This window comes from Athene cunicularia (assembly GCF_003259725.1).
Source record: "Athene cunicularia isolate RWA chromosome 3 unlocalized genomic scaffold, athCun1 chr3_part1, whole genome shotgun sequence".
NCBI classification, from domain to species: Eukaryota; Metazoa; Chordata; class Aves; order Strigiformes; family Strigidae; genus Athene; species Athene cunicularia.
The window spans coordinates 104,799,042-104,817,401 of record NW_020799097.1 but is presented as its reverse complement, the minus strand read 5'-3'; the positions used below and the strand labels follow the sequence as shown (position 1 = coordinate 104,817,401).

Here is an 18,360-nt window from a genome sequence, read left to right as displayed (position 1 = left end):
CTGAGCTTTCTGAAGCTGTTTCATTAGCTGTTTTCAAACCAAGACAAGGGAAACTGTGGGTCTTCAGGAGTTCCCAACACAAATGAGCAAACTTTCTGTGATTTGGAAATCTGTTTCACAGGTGATCTGTTTCAACAGAGTCTGCTGCTGAAAAGCTTACTCTTTATGGAGGAAAAGACAACAAAAATCCAGTCCATCAGCTACATGCTAAAATTATGAACATTCTCCAAATGTAACGACCTGTTTGGCTCTCAGTTTGAATGGATGAATCTGATGTCAGACAAAAAACCCCAACTGTAAAGTAGAAAAATTTTAGTTTCTAAATTGGGAAGGAAGGTTTGTCTTAAAAGCTGGTATCTAGGACACTGTCAAATTCCCAATGCTACACTCAAAACAGTCATCTTCACATTCCTACAGAAGTATTATCAAAATTAAGTAGAAGATAGTTTTATACAGCAGAACAGTTCTAAGAATTTATTCTAGAGAATAATTCTCTAAGGACTAGACAGAAATTGAATAAATCAGCAGGAAGGAAGAAAAATTCAGAAACAGTTATACTTTTACTGGTCATAACATGCATGAATGAAAACACCTTTTCTGTAGTTTTCTTCAACACACCTCACTGAGGGAAAAATATTTCAGAAGGAAATAGATATCAGAGTCTGATAGAGAATACTTTTTTCTTCTAGAAACTGTGCTAAAGCCTGAGAGCCTACAAGCCATTAGTGTGTATTTATGCTAAAAACTGAAAGAGCCAACCATGCCTCTGAAAAATGAAAACCCTTATTTTCCTACAAATCTACTTGCCATCTGCTGTTAACGTAGAGAAGTGGCAAGCAATCTGCACTCCTCAAACAGCCCCTTCACCTAGTACACGAATATCCTACAAGGCCACAGACCTTTGAAAGGATTTTGTATAGGCATAAGAAATCATACCCAAGTAATTTTTTGTTGTTGTTAAACAGAAGTTTGGAAATCCCATCTCCTCTCTTCCTGCATCATGACTTGAAGTGCTTCATTGTAACTACTACTTCCACATGCACCCAATTCACGTATCTTGCTCATTTAAGTCTTCCTTTGGGCATACTGCAAGGATAAAGTATTCTCTATAATTATTATATCTGCATTAAACTGGAGAAAGTAATATTCAAGATAGACCCTTTTTCTTGCTACTAAAAATTTTAAAAGATGAAACAAAAAACAATACATTAAATTTTTTATTTTAAATGGTATTCTGAAACTCGTGGTTATATACAAATTTTCAAACTATGAAGCTTAAGATTGCATGGTGACTGTCTTCATGAAATAAGGCTGGTCGGTCAATCTTATCAGAGCTGATTCCATTGCAGTAGGATTATTCCATGTACAGGATGGCTGCAGAAGGTTGTAATCCATGAAGGCACCAACACCGAAGGAGGTAGGCCTTCCTACATAAAAAGCTAATCAAGAGCCCCCTCAGTTACCATGTGACATTTGTTGAATTTGAGAGCATCACCAGCGGGGAAAGATCTGAGTGAAACCAACAGTCACTGTGGAAAAACCTTTACACTGCACTCAAAATCTGGAGACAGTTACCCACTGCAGAGGCTTTTCCATGCCAGTCATACTCACTGTGCTTTATTCCTCACTCAACTGGGCCAGTTAGGGAAAAAGGAAAAAAAAAAAAAACAACAATCCAAACCAGATTATGCTGCTATGATAATCTGGCAATGATCTTCAGAAATAGATTTTTTTGTTTTAGGGATAATTAATAGGCATGAACAGGATTTATGTTAATGCTGAAACTTCAGTTTAGATACTAGATGCAAGGATGGGATGAAACTTATTGACCCTCAGCCAATAGGCAGAAAATTTTCATTTCTCTGAACTGACATGGAAGGCAGATGAACTACTGCCTCCTCTCATGTTCCCCAATGCTAAAGGTAGAGATATGCTTCATGAGTTTGTTTTACACACAGACAATTAAAAATACATCTTAGTAGTCTCCTCACCAATAGCACAGTACTGAAATCAGTGCAACAAAATTAAAATGGCAGGAAGGAATATTTACAACCATATTGTATTGTACCGAAATTGCAAGATCAGAAATTTCTAAAGTGCAAAGGTGGCTATACTCTACAGAGATACAGGGATCTGTTTTCTTGCTTACAGTATAAACCACTACCATCATTACAGACACACTACATATCCATGCTGAACATTTAATTGACCAAGCGTTATCCTTAGGCTGACAAGAAAAACTCCTCTACCAAATCCAGTCAGAGGCAGACATCAGCATCCAAGGGCCAAATTTAGTCCCTTGGTTGTAGGAGTGTCACATGCTGGATGGAGATTAACTACTGTAAACCCAGGAACATGAAACATGGAGGAAGGTATTTAAACAGAAATATTACAAAGAGCTTAATGGTTTGTTTTATAGTAGATTAAAGACAATCACTGCATTTTAAAAACATAAAATAGAGGGCCCAGCACTCCATATTTTATTTAGCTGCAGTTTTGTCCTGGTTCAGACTGGGCACAAATTTTTGAAGACTATTTACACCAACAAGATTTGCAGGTTTAGCCATGAGAGCCTCTAAAACCAGAGAGACAACACAAAACCAGGCTCTTGCAGCATTAGAGTATTAAAAAGTCACCATTCAAAATACCTCATTATTAAAATTTACACATGGAAATTGTAATAGAAGGAACATGGCTGCTAGGTTTCCAGATTAACTGAAACTCCCAGTCAATTCACCCATATTCTTAAGCATACTGGACAGTTAATCAACTTACTATTTACAATAATTCTTGCTACTACCCAACAAAAATCAAAAGAGTTTTAAAACCGCTCATTGACTCACAGCTCGTATACTTTGCAAACTAAACAGTCTCTAGTTTCTTATTTTTGGGCAGAACTATGCAATGTTTGCCACAGGATTTAAACTACAAGTAAATAATGTTTGTCTTGAAAAGCAACACGTGTTAAGTGAATTAGTTTGTTCCATTAGTCTATTTTTAAACTACTACATCATATTTACTGAAACAGCTATGGCATAAGAGGTTACACAGCTAGGCTTAAGTAATGCCATAATCTGAGACAATCCACTTGGTTATGCCCCAAACTATTTACAGTGAACTTGATTCAAACAAACCACTCGGTTCAAGAAAGCGTCCAAAGAATTGCAAGTCCATAAAATAATCTTTCCTAAGAAGTTTTTTGGGAATGATTTAGTCATGATCTGTTCATCTGATTTTAAGATATTCATATCTTGAAATACACCCATGGGCAAAAGCCTCATTGGAAATGAGTCCCAGGACCCACACATGCATTATCAAACAAGGGCAAGTCTGTGCCACAGTGCGTAGCAGACAAAGGAGAAAATGAGGGGACGAGGGAAAATGGAATGTAGTCTGCATAGAAAGAAAATTAATTAGGTTGAGATGTGCACATATTAACACACAGGCATCTGAAAAACAATGAGTAACTAAAAATTCATGATTATGAAACTGAGTTAACTGCATCTTGATCCTTAAAGGGGGCAAGCAGATGACTACAGCTGTAGTAAGTTTTTACAATTAAAACCCGTATAAGTAAAGTAGCTTCATGCTCCATTCTGGCAAAATCTAAACTGGTCTTTTAACAATGAAAGAAGTCTAAAAATTCAGCTGATCAAGTTACGAACAGATCTCAGTAACGTCAAAAAACACACCAAAGGCTCTTGTGCAGCATCAGAAGAAATGGACTAAATGTAGATATAAATTCTTCTTGATATTCATTATCCTCTACCCACCTAAGCCCTTGCAGAACAGTAACTTCTTCCAAAGCAATTCAGCTGATTTCACACTTATTTTTGTGTGCAGAACTGACTGAAATAAAAATCTATCACTGGAAGCAATGAGTTCTGCATTTGATTCACCCATGACAGCCAGCATTAAGACCCTCTTGCCTTTTGCAGCAATGAATTCTGTAGTTTGGCCAGTACCTCAGGAAAAGTCTTGAGTTTCCTATTAATCTCCTCAACAGCTTTTGTTCCACAGGTCTTCAAGGAGCTAGACACCTGCCCTTTTAGCTAAGTTACTCAAAGTCCCATGAAAGATTTCAAACAGAAGCACTGAATTACATGGAAGATGAACTGATCCAAACAATACAAAGTGAAGAATGTGTTTACAGTATACATCATGGTAAGTGCATATGCTATCGTGTTTTTTTGAAATGGGAACATTTTCAGATTCTTCAGTTTCTTTCTCAGGTAAAGGGAAGTGCAGCAACTTATCCCCAGAGACTGCAAGGCCCTCACTTCAACACATCCATTATATTCTTTTGCATTTGCAGCAAATCGTAAAGCTATGTTGTTGTTGTTGACATGGGTGTTTTGAAGTGCTTAGCGCTAAAGAACATTATCATGTTTTCCACAGTAGGCAGAAATGGAAGAAGCAAGTTCTACAAAATACTTTCTCAGTTTTCACTAGGCTTGGGTTTTGGAAAGTTCTCTTCCTAAGGAGCTGATTTCAGTGCAATACTGCAGAAGCTGAGAAACGGCACTGCCTACATACAGCATAAAGGAAATGTAGAGCTTGGTTTCCCATCAGCTCTGCAGCTCACCTTTCCTCCCTGTTGTCTTAATAGCTTCTTACAGACACTACCCAGATGGAAAGACAGGATCTTAATTACAATTCCATTACCTTATGCATGACAACTTCATAAAATTCTAGTGCCAGGAGATTTTAATTGTCTGTAGTTTTCAAGCTTATCAAATCTTTCAAGATTCAAAAACCTTGAATGAATGACACCGTGATGCATTACTTTTAAGCACTTTCATACTACTTGCTGCATCACTTTCACATACACCTTTGATATTAAAGGATTTTAATTTAAGGACAGACAAGCTAAAGTACTCTACTACAAATTCAGATACAAGAATCCTATAGAGGAAAGAACAGAGGCTAATCCTTTCAGAAGAATATAAATTGTGCTCCAGTTATGCAGAACTTAAGGTTTTCCAAGTTCCGTGAAAGTCCCATGAAATACTATCGGGGTGTTACAAACCAAACTCAGATTTTCTTCACTCACTACAATTAAGTGAATCAGAACACAACAGGGTGTTAAGTCTGAATGACAAAACCTGAATAAATATAACTTTTCATGCAAACTTTTGTTTGCAGAATTAGACATTATGTAGCAGATAATTTAATGGAAAAATCCTTAAGTGTTACAATCATGATACATCCTTTGCTATTTGTGGATAGAAACTAAACCCACAAAAAGTGGCTCTCTAGAGGCACAATAGGAACATTTAAACCCACTCATTCTATGATATCGCACTAAAACCAAAAATAAGTCAGATATAAATAAACTCTTAGAAATCCACCACATTCTCAAGCGAGATAGATGCATACTAACAAAAGTAAATTAAATTAGTCTTCTAAATTAAAAAAGAAAAATCAGAAAGACGGAGATTAGAACTAAAGCCCCAGAGTCCAATTAATAGAGTTTCAAAGTGAATTCAAAGCACTTATGGCTCTTAAGAAATCTGGCATCCACTGTCTTTTTGAGGCTTTATATCTGGTTCCTTCAGAGGTTTTACTTCTTCATCTGGTTTTGGTTTAGCCTGCAAACAAGAAGAAAAAAATCTAAATACCACAAATACAAACCACTGTGTCTGTACAGTATTTATGCATGGCTAACTTTACATATTCTAATCTAATAGTCCCCTCTCTTTTCAGGGCTGAAGGCTTTGTACAAGCCTCAAGCAAGGGGGAAAAGCCAAATATTCTCTATTTCAGCATCCTTAAATGAATCCTTTTCTAAAAAAGAAACTTTCTATAGCATTCACTCCTGTGACATTTCAGCATCTTATAGATGCTGAATTAAAGAATTACATAATTTCCTCCTATTCAGGACTTTGGAAAAAAAAGGACTCCTAATTTCCAGAGGCAGACAGTGTGGCAGAGAGGTTAACTGACTTGCCTCCTGACACAGTGGAAATGTGAGCTCAGGCGGTAGCCTTGTGCCTGTACCCTGCACTGAGCTAGGGAACATTACAGAAGAGCAAAATTGTAACTCTGTGCTATACACAGAGTAAAGCTAATGTGAAAGAACAGTACATAAGATTATCTTACAGTGTCATCCTTTGGCTTCTTGGTGAGATCAAATGCAGCAAGTGTTTCAGGAGTCCAGTGTGCGTTCAAGGCAGGAAATTCAAAAGGAACAGGCTCTACTAAGCCATAGTTTGCTTTCAGTTCCAGCTGGGGAGCCTCTGCTGGCACCTTTTGAAAATAGCTGTAAAAGAATAAAGCAATGTATTTAAAACACAATGCACTATCTCTGCAAGTCTCATTTGCAATTCTAAAGAAAAACAATCTAGGTTTTTACAATGGCAGTCACCGCTGCTCTCTTCTGTCCAACCTGCATTCTGCTAGCAAGATTCACAAGAACAAAAGAAATTCCTTCTTGGTTCATCTCCTAATAGCTAGGTGGGTTTTCTTCCTACTTGATAACCATTATTCCCAGCTTCAATGCAAAGAGCACCTTTTTTTCCAAAAAGGCCTTCAAAATTCAAAGGAGAATTTAAAATACTTCCCAAGAAATATGAAGGGACAGTTCTTTTCCTAAAGCAGTCTTAATGTGCCACAGCACATAATAGCAATGACACTGCAACACCCACAAAGAGTCGCTATGACACAAAGCCTGAATGGGATTATAAATCTACCCTCAGCAAACCAACAAGAGCTAAAAACTAACAAATACTGACACATGTTATCTTACTTCCTGTGCTGTGGCCGAGCTCTGTGGCAGACACATCACCCTAAACAGTGACTGGTTATCAAGTTTCTCTAAGTTTGTTTCTAGAGGGACATGGATTTCTTGGTATCTCCTGTATGCTGCTGTTGGAAGTGATGACAAGAGTTATTGGAACTAAAGCAGAGAATTTTTTTTCCTGTTTGCAGTTCAGCTTGATGTACTTGACAATCGTTTTTGTTTAGTCAATTCCCCTATTACACAGGTCTTTAAATACCATAAAAAGGGAAATATCAAACCTATTGCAGAATACTAAATCATAAGAGGAAGGGAGGGGAGAAAGTAGTGAGTGAAAGAATTCCAAAGCCAAACTAATCTTGTTATTTTAAACGGCTTTCAAACTCTTTTTGGAATGGGCATCAACTAACAGAAAGCCCTGTTCACAATAGTAATTATACTTAGCCTGGTAAAGCTCCTAGCACCCTAAGCATATTCTTCACTGAAGGCATGACTGTGTTTTGACTTTCCAGCTAGCAAAGCAGAATCAGCTACCAGTATTCTATATTTCCCTTCTGTCATTTGTTGCTTACTAGACCCCAGCAGCTGGGAAGAAGGCATTAGAGCAACACAGCAATCTCTGCAGAACTTTCTCTTGTGCAGAAGGAAAGAAAGTAGCTGAAGATTGAAGGAAGAAAACTGCTCAACCTTTACAGCATGTCAGTCCAACCTACCCTGCTGAATCGGCACAGAACACAGAGAGGGTGACAGCAGAGACCCAGAGCAAATCCGCTATGAGAAAATTACAGAGCTGCAAATCTTTAAAGTTATGTGCCATGCCCTAAAGGAATGTAAGAACTGGACAGTAAAAATTACCATCCCATCTTGAAATAAAGGCAAATGAGGTAATAACAGTTCATATACATTACTGTACCAACCACGAATTACTCACATGAATCCGTTCTCTCTCTGGCATTTTTCTAATGTGTTCTTAATCAAACTTCCTAATTTCCTAAAGAAGAGATGTCCAGAAGGTTTGGCAGTAGTCCCAGGTCCTTTGGTTTCTCCATATTCTTTGCACAATGCTTCAGCCTTGGCAAAAACTTTCCAAGAAAGAAATGTAATAAAAATCATTTACATGACTTAAATCATGGTTCAGATTTACAATGCTTCAGTTTTAGGAGATAGCAGAATCCATTCAGGCTTCTTGCTTCTTAGAAACAAAAATAAACTAGCTCAAAGGCAGCACTTACAGCCAAGATTTACTGCATCCAAAAAGTGATGAGAAACACCCCCCCAAAAAAAAAAAAAAAAAAAAAAAAAAAAAAAAAAAAAAAAAAAAGATAACTCTTTGGGTAGGAAGATGCAGGAAAGCCTTCTTATGTGTGGGTCAAAATGCAACAATAAGCCCAAGAACTGTGCCACATGATAGGAAAAAAGAGAGGGTATGAAGGTGTAAATACATATTTGATGCCCAAAAATAAACAGCATTTAATAGAGAGGGAAAAGAAGAACTCTTCTCTGAAGAGCAGGCACAGTAAAACACACAGTATTTGTTTTACTGCAAGTAACCCAACTTAGTTTATTGTTAATGAATTCTTTTTATTTATTTAAAAAATTAATATTAAAAGTTTCCAACTTGACGATTTGAGCATTTTTAATACATTTTAGTAAAGTTACGCATTGCTTTGAAGAGAGAAGGATGGCCAGAAGTCCCTGAACTAATGCAAACTTCCCTTAACCTGCCTTTCAAATGAAGATAAAGGAAATAAGTTACTAAAAGCTGTTTAAAAACAAACAAACAAACATGGTCTAGATTTACTATTTAATGCAACTTCCAAAGCAGAAAAGGCTACTGGATCTTAACATAAAAACCAGAAAAAGTGATGACCAGACAACTGATTTTTACACTGTATTGCAGGCAGTTCAAAGTCAGTCTTTAACGAGGTGAGAAGTGAAGATGAAATTTTCTGCAACACTTATGAAAGACAGTCTTTGGAAAGACAAAAAAGGAATATACTGTCTCTATTCAAAAGTATGCTGGATTTTCATCAGCTGACAGATAAAATCTTAAATTTATGGGAGACCAAATAAACACGATACAGCAAAACAAACCAGGCATGTCATCGTCAGACATTGTAATCCAGTCTCAGTCACGCTTACATTTTTCTGATTCCTGCAGAGATCTGATTGCTTCCCCACATTTATCACTCGCCAGTAAAGTTTGACCATGGTAACAGTATGCCTAATGGGAGAGGACAAAATCATTACCAACATCACTGGGCAATTCCTGTACCAATTCACTTCTGCTCCTCCTTATGTCAGAGTTGCATCTCCATGAAGGTGCCATTCCCTGCAGAGAGCTGACCATTTGGGAATGCAAATCAAAGCAGCATTTGGTGAACAATGCAGTTCAACATAAACACCGTGAGATAGGTATGAAGCAAGCTGTCAAGTCTAGCCAAGAGTAACTTTGAACTTCAGGAAGGATGTTTTACCAAAAGCACTAGTATAGAGTCTAGGTCAAAGCTTTCTCTCTCACTCTAACAATGTGCAGCATTAAGGCACATCACAGAAAAAGGAGGAACCCCAGTCAAGTTTACAAAGCAAAGACTAAAAACTAAAACTACCTGAACACTCAAAAACCGAATCTGGAACAAACATGACTGAATCCAGAAGAGATGAGGTCTTCTGCTGCTTGAAATATTTTGTCATAGTCCAAATAACTTTTCCACCCCAAAAAGTCTCATTCCTTCACACTTACGCTTGAAGATAGTACTGTATTCCTGTACTGAATAGAACTGAATAGAACTGTACTGATAGTACTGAATTGCTTCTTTTCTATTATCAGTTGTTGATTTTAAATACTAAATACCATAGGTAAAGGAATGATTGCATGAACTAATGCTGACCTTGCACACCTTCCTTTAATGTTTGTTCTCCACAGTATAGCAAGTGTTACCTACATGTACCATTGCCCATATTACACAAATTAAAAAAGATAAAAAGTACCACAGCTCTGACCCTCCCTCACCTCTCAAACTTGCTGATAAGGTAAGCAGCTTTTAGCTACAGGTTTGATATAAGAGAGAGACAATTGTGTTAACTGCTTAGTTTGGGCCTTTTTTACAGTATGAAAGAGCTGGATTACAGGCTGTGGCAGGCTACAAGAAATAAAACAGCAAACTGAGCAGCTGATGAGTGCCACTGTACTTGCTAAGAGATCAGTCACGCAAAAAGGGGCAGTACTTGGAATGGTACGTAACATTACTTGATGCAGTTTCAGTCAGGGCCTTCAAAAAGCTGATCAGCTCTGAATTATGCCTAGAATCAGACTGTGATGCAGGTAATGGAAGACAAGTATTATGCTCAACCTGAATTGGTTCACTCCCCCCATTCCCTATCCAGCCCTTAGACAACATTAAAAACTGTGACTGCAGTCCGCTGAGATACTTACATAAGCCATGTAGAAACAGGTCTTCAAGTTTAAATACTTCCTCCATTTACCTGCATAGGTTGGATCCAAACTGGATAATGTTTGATCTATGAACACATGTGTAAAGTTATTCTTCAAGATGTTTCCAAAACGAAAAATCACACACACAAAGACCAGAATGCTTAAAATTTAGAAATAGATCTTAACTATAAAGTAGCAAGAAACAAGTGACATAAATTACTCCTGCAAAGGCACAGAGAAACTATGAGACAAACCAAAAATATGCAGTTTATTGAGCTATCATGCAGTTGTCCCTAGAATCTCCGGAACTGCTGTCCACTAAGTTTGGAAAGCTAATTCTCCTAAGTATTTTTAGGCAGGACTTCAAAGCTTTCTCTGAGTTTAATTTCAAGTAGTGACCTATAAAAGCTTACATATGTTACAATATTCCATCTCTGACTCCCATATTTTTACACTTTTCCCACTTGCCTCAGTAAACCCACAGATCAGCTTACTCATCTGGAAGGATGTACATAATTAATCCAGCTACAAACTTTATGGTCTGCATCATAATCCGCTGCCCAAAGGCAGATGAAACACACACCATTTACGTCAAGCCATTTGTTTGTTGCTATTACATATTCTCAAGACACTACTCCGTCTTCTGTCTCCCCTTGTTAACATTTCCTACCATTAGCTACAGAAAAAGATTCCCATGAAAACAAAAGGCCTTATCAAAATATATGTTACGCTGATAACTGAAGCCTTAAACGTGCTAAATAGAAGCTAAATATACAAAGCATATCTACTAAGAAACAGTGTTAATATCACAGTTGGCAGGCGGGTTAAGTATGTCTGCTGGCAAGAATGCATAAACCAGGTCACTAAGGATACAAAACAGGACACTTACCAGCTTTTTGGTAGAAGTTAGCTGTTTCGTAAGCAAGAGCAGCTATTAGTCCTGGATTGTGTTTCAGCTCAATAGCCCGAGCAATTGTCACTGAAAAAAAAATTGCACACCACAATATTAAAGTTTAATTCAAAATGTCACATCAAATCAGTAGAGGCATTTAGCAATTTAAAATCCCTGCATGAACAGAAAACAAGTATTCTGCAGTCAAGTAAACTGCAGAATAAAGACAGATTGTTTCTTAGATAGAATGATTACAAATTAATAGAAAAGTTGAAGGGGTGGGTTAGTCTGAAGACTAGCTGGTAAACAGAAGTTGCAAATATTTTAAAGTAAAGAAACTGAGAATTTATGCTAAACAACCATGGTGGTGGAGAGACTACATGAAAGGAAAAAAGAGGGAGGAATGTCACACACAGTTCTTCCAAAGTGGTTACGTTTGTAGTATCAGACTGATTTTTGGCATTTTCTTCTTCTAATGGTAACTGAAGTTTCTTTAAAAGCAACCCACCCCACTAAGCCACAGTACTTCTGGAGAAAAAAAATAAAAGGCATTGCTGCCAAATAGACTTTACAAGACATCCAAGTAACCCACGAAAACTGTCATTTCCCATCCCCAACAAATGTATATTTGAAGATACCTTCTTGAGCTTCAGCTTGGCACTGTACGATGTAAGAGTCTATAAGTCGAGCTTCTAAATCTCTTCCTTTTTCTACAGGTGTAATCAGTTTTGGAATGTGACTTTCCTAAGTACAAAGTAAGTCTCAAAGTTATTTTAGGTTTAATACCACTGCTACCAATGCAAAGCAAGTCCCTCATTCCTAAATGGATGGGATGCCAAGTGAAGGTCCCAGGATGGCTGGCTGTACTGTTACATGTGCTGCTGAGCAGACAGACAGACAGACTACCCTTCCACTGCCACAGGCAAACAGTAGCAGGGACTGAATGGCAGCACAACATATTAATACCCTTCTTTTTCCTGTATCACTCAGATAGTCTGAGGAACTTGTTTATTCTGTAACCTTGTCAGAAAAGCAAAGGCTTTTCTAAGACAAAAAGTCAAGTACTTGGAGACAACTTAAAGAACAGACAGCAAAGACAGTTTTTCTACCTTCAAGTGTTTAAATATCCCAGCTGCTATCTTTAGGCTTCTGTGAACATCTTTTGCTTCATCTTCTGTTATACTAAGAATATAGAACAAATCAGTGAAATGTTAGTTAGAAAGGACCTCTAGGTGTCATTTAGTCCCACCTTCTGCTTTAGAGCAGGACTATCTACAACCGATCGGATCACTTATGACTTAGACTAGATGAATCTTTAATCCTTCAAGAATGGAGTCCACTAACTCTCTAAAGTAACCTGTCCCACTGCTGTGCTACCCTTATGGTAAAGAAGTTTCTTACAGTGTCCAATCATGAAATAATCAAATAGAACTCACTTAAAAAAAAAAGGCCAGCCTTGTAGTGACTTTCAAGTAAAAGGTAACCTCAGGGTTAAAGACAAAGCTTTAGAAATATGTAGAGGTAAAAGTCAGTAGAGCTGTGATTTTGAGAATCTCAATTCTGTACCTGGATATTTAGAGCAGGTGAATAGTTTATTCACAACTGACACTTCCTCTGAAGCGCAGTCACATGGTAGTACTTTGTTCACAGATGCAAGAAGGGACTGAAGTGCACTTGGAAATTACAACACATGAAGGAAGGTCAACTGCCTCCTTGAACTCCTACTGTCTCAGCTGAACATGCACTGCAGCAGTCAAAACTCAGAACCTGCTAAATTTTGGGGGGGAATATTGCTGCAATGGAATCACTATGAAAAGAAAAACACTTACTCTTCTTTTCCAGCAAGTCGCGATGCATATTTTGTGTACCACAGAGCTACATTAAATCCCATGGAAACCAGCTCAAACACTGCATCCTGCTGGGCACTAAAGACAGACAAAACCCCCCAAACAAATCCCCAAACAAATTAATGCTTTCCATTTTGTTCTGACAAACTCTCTCTGCTGACAGATCACATAGCATAAGTCAGTATTTCTCTCCATAAAATAATTTTCATTTAAGAAGTCAACAATTTCCAACTCAGAACCTCTTACTTGCTGAACTGCTTAAAAGACACTTCAATTTTTACTTATTCCCATTAAGAGCTCAAAATTATAATTTCCCACATTCAGATGCCTATCCTTCCCTTTTGGGAACTTTTATTTTAAAACAGTAACTTGATATTTGTTTAGTTTTGGGTGTGGCTGGCTTTATTTGGTTTTGTTTTTAAATTGCACATTTTGTAGAAATCCTTGCTCTGGAATGCCTACTTTTAAAGTTGTAGCTCCTAAATTAGTAAGTAAAAGTCTATTACATCTCCCTCAAATGAATGTTATTGCAAGTATTTATGTAACTGCAGTTAAATGGCATATGCAAATAGCGGGAAATTTCAAAAACTAAAAACATGGTCTTTGAAAATAATGAACTTGCAATCACAAGCTCAGTATAGCTTAGGAACTATTAAACTTTAAAAAGAAAGGTGTGGGAGTGGGAAGAATATTGTCAGCACAAGTACAAGTGTGTATGACCATGACAAAATTAGAAGAGAGTCCTAATCAACAGATTGTCTTCCAAGGGGCATAAAAGCTTTGAGGACGTCAAGCAGTTCTTCTAAAGCCTGACAAATTTTTAAGTATACAACACAATTACCTGCAACAGCAAGAGACAACTGAATAATCCTGAAGGTTACAAAGCTATACTCATACTTAAAACAGAATCTTTGTTTGTACATGTCCTAGGAGTTACAGAGAACAAGAACAAAGTCAGATGCAACTCACAAGCAACACTTGCACTTCAAAAAACTCAAGACGATACTGGTCAGGCAATAGCGCCAAATGAAAAAAAAATGTAAACTGTAGTAATCTACGTTATCATATTCAATTTACCAGTACTCTTGAAGTTATTCGTATTGCTCTAGCCAACTGCAGATATAGTTTGCAGATCAATTAAGACACAATGGATCCTTCTACCATCATCATGCATTATCATGCCTTTACATAAAGGCAACACATGCTTCAGAACACCTAATAAAGTACAGTAGTTATCAAAACCACAAAGCAACAAGTTTTTGGAAGCTACTTTGTGTTCGACATTTTGCTGCATTTCTAAATTTTCCTTCAGACCCGTGCTGGCACATGTGCATATACATAACAGACCAGAAGAAAACAGCTGCCTACCCTGTAATCATAAATGCATATGTACCTTGGAACTTGTCCCTGTAATGTGTCTGTCCACTTGAAATTCTGAATATATCTCAATTTGCATTCTTGGGAAGAGTCATCCAGGGAAAGGATAAAGCCTATAGAATAAAAAAAAAATTACAGGCAATCTCAAAGTAAGAAAGAGAAACAAGTAATGAAGGAATGAGGATCAATGAGAATACAGATATAGATAAAGGAATGTTTCTTGCAGTACCACTCAAAAACCTGTGTTAATTCCTGAGGCTTTTATTCCTCAATATCTTGAGAACAAGATGTACAAAAACCCAAACTGGCTACTACAAGAAACTCCTTGCTCAGCAGGTTACCAACTCAACCTTGTGAGTCTTGATTGCTCAAGGAAAACGTTGCAGATGTCTGCATGTCCTATACAGTGACAAGTTGGTAGTTGGACTGACCTAGGTACAGCATGGTTGAGGCTGCTCGAGGTGAGTGACTGTCTGTTGTCCCTGCCAGTCGCTCAAGAAATTCCAGGAAAAGCTGTCTGGTCAACAGGGACAGGGAAAAGGGCTTGTAAGCATGCACTCACCTAGTTATCATCTCTTAAGTGCCCAGGGCTACAGGAAATTGCTTTTTTTATGTCCAGCAGCCCATAAAACAGTGGTCAGTGTGATGAAATAGCTCATGCTATGGGATGTCCAAATCCTAGCATATGCTCACCCAAGGAACTTTTCAGGAAGGACTAAGACTGGCCTTTGTCTGACCAAAACTTACGGACTTCAAGAACCCAAGATTTGCAACAGCAGCTATTGGAGCTATAGCTCTAGATGCTATCACATGTTTATAAAGACAGAAAATACTTGTTCCTTTCATATGAAGAAGATTTTAGTGATCAAGCATAATACCTTCCTGAAGATTCTCCAAATCTTGTCTGCAGCAACATGGACCGTTATCTTACCTTTATCTAGAATGTCACATTAGCTTACACCCTTCCCAAGGAATGAGGGAACTAAACCAACTTGAGCTGCTTTGCTTCCCACAGACGGAAAGATCACTGTTTCCATGAATCAGCTGATTCCTGAAAACTCAGTCCTAAGAAACTTTTCTGAGCACCTGACTGCTAAGAGAGAGTTATCAAAATATTATCAAAATACTGGCAGGAGGAAGGTTTCTAGGAAATGTGTTATCATAGTTGACCATCTACCGAAAATGCAGCTACTATGCTGATGAGCACCTATATACGTACCTAAGACAAGCAGCAGCAAAAGTGCAAACTTGCAACAAGTCTATTATCTAGCATTAGACAAACCAGAAGTTTACATCAAAGAGTGACTCCTGTGACTCCTATCAACTAACAGACTTAATTTATACTTAAGGAGCAATTCACCACAATTTAAGAGACAAATAAACATTTCCTACTCCATCAGGAAGCAGAATGAGGTTAAAAAGCAAGAGGACAAGACTACCAGCACTCAGTACTGACAGGGTCACAAAGGACACTGGAACTTGTAGAAAGGACCTGGTGAGTATCCATGACTGGTATAAAGCACAGAACTCCTGGAAATACTCTCCTTCCTAAGAAATACATACAAAGCTTCTTTAAAGAAGATTAGCACAACATATATTCTAAGAAGTGTCATTAAAATTCAAATTATATATCTCTTGATGTATTAGCAGTATTGCCAATGAATATTCCTACCTTGCAAGAGTGAGAAGTACAAGTCAGTTGCGTTCTTCATCATTTCTGGATTACAACTTGAGTCTGTAAACAGCTCCAAGAGTCGTGTTCGAGCTAACCTCATATCACTGTATGGAGGGAAAAAAAAAAACCAAACAACCCAAAAACCAAACAACTAAGAAATTCTACCAAAAAATGTGCTATTAATAAAGTACCCACCCACACATACCACCACCCTTTTGGCTAAGTGAAGCTAAGCATTCCATTCCATATCCAAAGGCACGGAAAGGCATTTTATGAAGAAGATGCCAATAAATACAGAAAAACATCCCCTTCTCCTCTGGATACATACGATTGACTCCTTAGTTTAACGTACAATCGATTTTGGACAGACAGCAATGGATAATCAGTACTCATTAGCAATCTATTGTTCTAACAGAGACTAAAATAACTCTGCCTTTATCTACCAAGAGTTTGGGTACAGGGGGAGGGTAGGGAAGTAACAAGCAGGAACATTCTTCAGCATTTGAATGGGATGAGCATATGAAGAGATAAGAATAGATCTGCAAATTAAGCTGAGATCTCCTTTCATTATATTCCTATGTACAGTAGAACATTCATGCCTTATTCGCTTATGGAAATTACTTTAAGTAATCTTTTGCAGAAGAATGCACAGTCATCAGAAAGACAATGAAATGTTTAGTCTTTTGCCTCTGCATTATTATAATAGGCCTTACTATACACTCAGAGGCTTGAAAACTGGATAATTCATTCTTTGTAACTAAATGTTCAGTGTTTTCGGTGTTATCAGTGTCTTATTGTCCCACAGCCTACACATTTCTAGTCATCTTCAGAACAAAAATTGAAAAGTAACCATTACTTTTAAGGATGTGCTCCAAACTGTGAGAGACAGAGAGAAGCTAGTCACAAGTACACTTACTTGCAAACCTTCGCAGCAGCTGGAGTGGTAGCTACCCCATAAAAATTAAATGAAACGGGAGCTGTAGCCTTCAAAGGGTTGCGATGAAACCAGTGGGTCATTTTCTTTCTGTTGTGTTGTTTACGCCAAATCTAAAGTGTGGAAAGAAATTAATATCTGCAGGAACAGGTACAACTGAGATGCTACATACGTTGTGCTACTCAGCTCACAAAAATATATTCCACATGTAAACAATTAGGAAAGAAATTAATTTCCAAAGTTGTATGCAATTACACAGAGGAAATTTTTTTCCATTTGAAAACACTAAGCTTCCACACACCATCATCCGCATGCTTAGTTTGAGAATTTCATTCTCTTGAAATACCTATGCTTTCTGAGGCAACTACTTTAAGTTGGGGAGAAAAGGTATAACGTACTTTGCTCTATATTACTGCATACTTTTTTTATTCAAATAACCCCACATTTGTTACCTCCAGCATAAGGCTGAATATTCCCCATGCAATTTACAGGTATATCTCAATTCACTGAGGTCATTATATTGTGTCTGGTCAGTCTATGAGCAGCTTTTATTGTGGCACCATTGATATAGATGAAACTGCAACTACATAGCAACGCCTGCAGAAAACATGATATATTTACATACACATAACAGGCCTGGAAATTTGGGAGAGAATGGCTAAAATAGACCATCTTTCTTCTTTTACCCCAATTTCAGCAAACGTATATAAAACAAGCATTCCAATGAGCTGTCAGCAGCGGTGCACCATAATGGGCACACGTTGAAACAAGGCAGGTCTGTACTGGAGAAACTTCCTCACCGTGAGGACAGTGGAACAGAGGAACAAGTTGTCCAAAGAGCTTGTGTGCTCTCCATGCTCAAGGGCTTTCAAGACCTCACCGGACAAAGCCCTGAGGCACCTGGTCTGACCTCAGAGCTGACCCTGCTCTGAGCAGGCCGTTGGCCTACAGATGCCCCAAGACCTCCATCACTTTATGATCCATTTTGAATCTCCAAGTTCATCGTTATAAAACACTTCGCAGCTTTGCTGAAAAAAAGCAGATCTGCCAGGCAGCGCCCCCCTTGCCACCCTCCAGGTCTTGCTGTGCGAGCAGGTGACTTGTTTATCCTCTCAGCACCTACCTCGACATCTTCACCCACCTGCGCCGCGGTCTGCTCAGCGGAGACGTGCTGTCACACGGCTCAGCCGCACCCAAGGCAGTTCGACAGGCGCTTCACAAAGGGATCTTCCCTATCCGAACCCCCTTTACTCCCCGCGCCCGGCAGAGCGCTGGGCAGTTTGCCCGGCGGGGGCCTGCCCGGTGCCGATCGCCTCAGGCCCGCGCTGCCGCCTCGCCGAAGCCCGCCGCGGGTCCAGCGGCCCACACCGCCCGCCGCCCGCCCTGGCGTTCGGCCCTTTTCACTGCGGCGCCGCCCGGCTCCTCGAGCCCCGCTGATACCAGCGAGGCGGGAGCCGGCC

At 38.6% G+C, this 18,360-nt stretch overlaps 1 protein-coding gene across 2 annotated transcripts; it reads right to left on the bottom strand.

Annotated features, from left to right (window-relative positions):
- Positions 1-1,203: 1,203 nt before the first annotated feature.
- On the bottom strand, positions 1,204-18,353 carry BROX (BRO1 domain and CAAX motif containing). 2 transcript variants are annotated; one of them, XM_026845264.1, is made up of 13 exons: positions 18,024-18,353; positions 16,883-17,013; positions 15,964-16,070; positions 14,308-14,404; positions 12,897-12,992; positions 12,177-12,249; positions 11,706-11,811; positions 11,065-11,154; positions 10,176-10,261; positions 8,882-8,963; positions 7,671-7,821; positions 6,103-6,262; positions 1,204-5,591 (listed from the first exon to the last, which is right to left on the bottom strand). In XM_026845264.1, the coding sequence occupies exons 2-13, from the start codon at positions 16,981-16,983 to the stop codon at positions 5,505-5,507; spliced, it is 1,236 nt and encodes a 411-aa protein (XP_026701065.1). In that variant the 5' UTR covers positions 16,984-17,013; positions 18,024-18,353; the 3' UTR covers positions 1,204-5,504. The 2 variants fall into 2 exon arrangements, with proteins under 2 accessions (XP_026701065.1, XP_026701064.1); XM_026845263.1 differs by having other exon boundaries at positions 18,042-18,353.
- Positions 18,354-18,360: the final 7 nt, after the last annotated feature.

Excerpts from the sequence above, each read along its gene's own strand:
- BROX (XM_026845264.1), bottom strand. The coding sequence starts at position 16,983 with ATGACCCACTGGTTTCATCGCAACCCTTTGAAGGCTACAGCTCCCGTT. Across the intron at positions 7,822-8,881 it reads TCTGCAGGAATCAGAAAAAT|TTTTTGCCAAGGCTGAAGCA; the intron begins GTAAGCGTGACT and ends TTTCTTGGAAAG. Across the intron at positions 6,263-7,670 it reads CAGAGAGAGAACGGATTCAT|CTATTTTCAAAAGGTGCCAG; the intron begins GTGAGTAATTCG and ends ATTCTTTTACAG.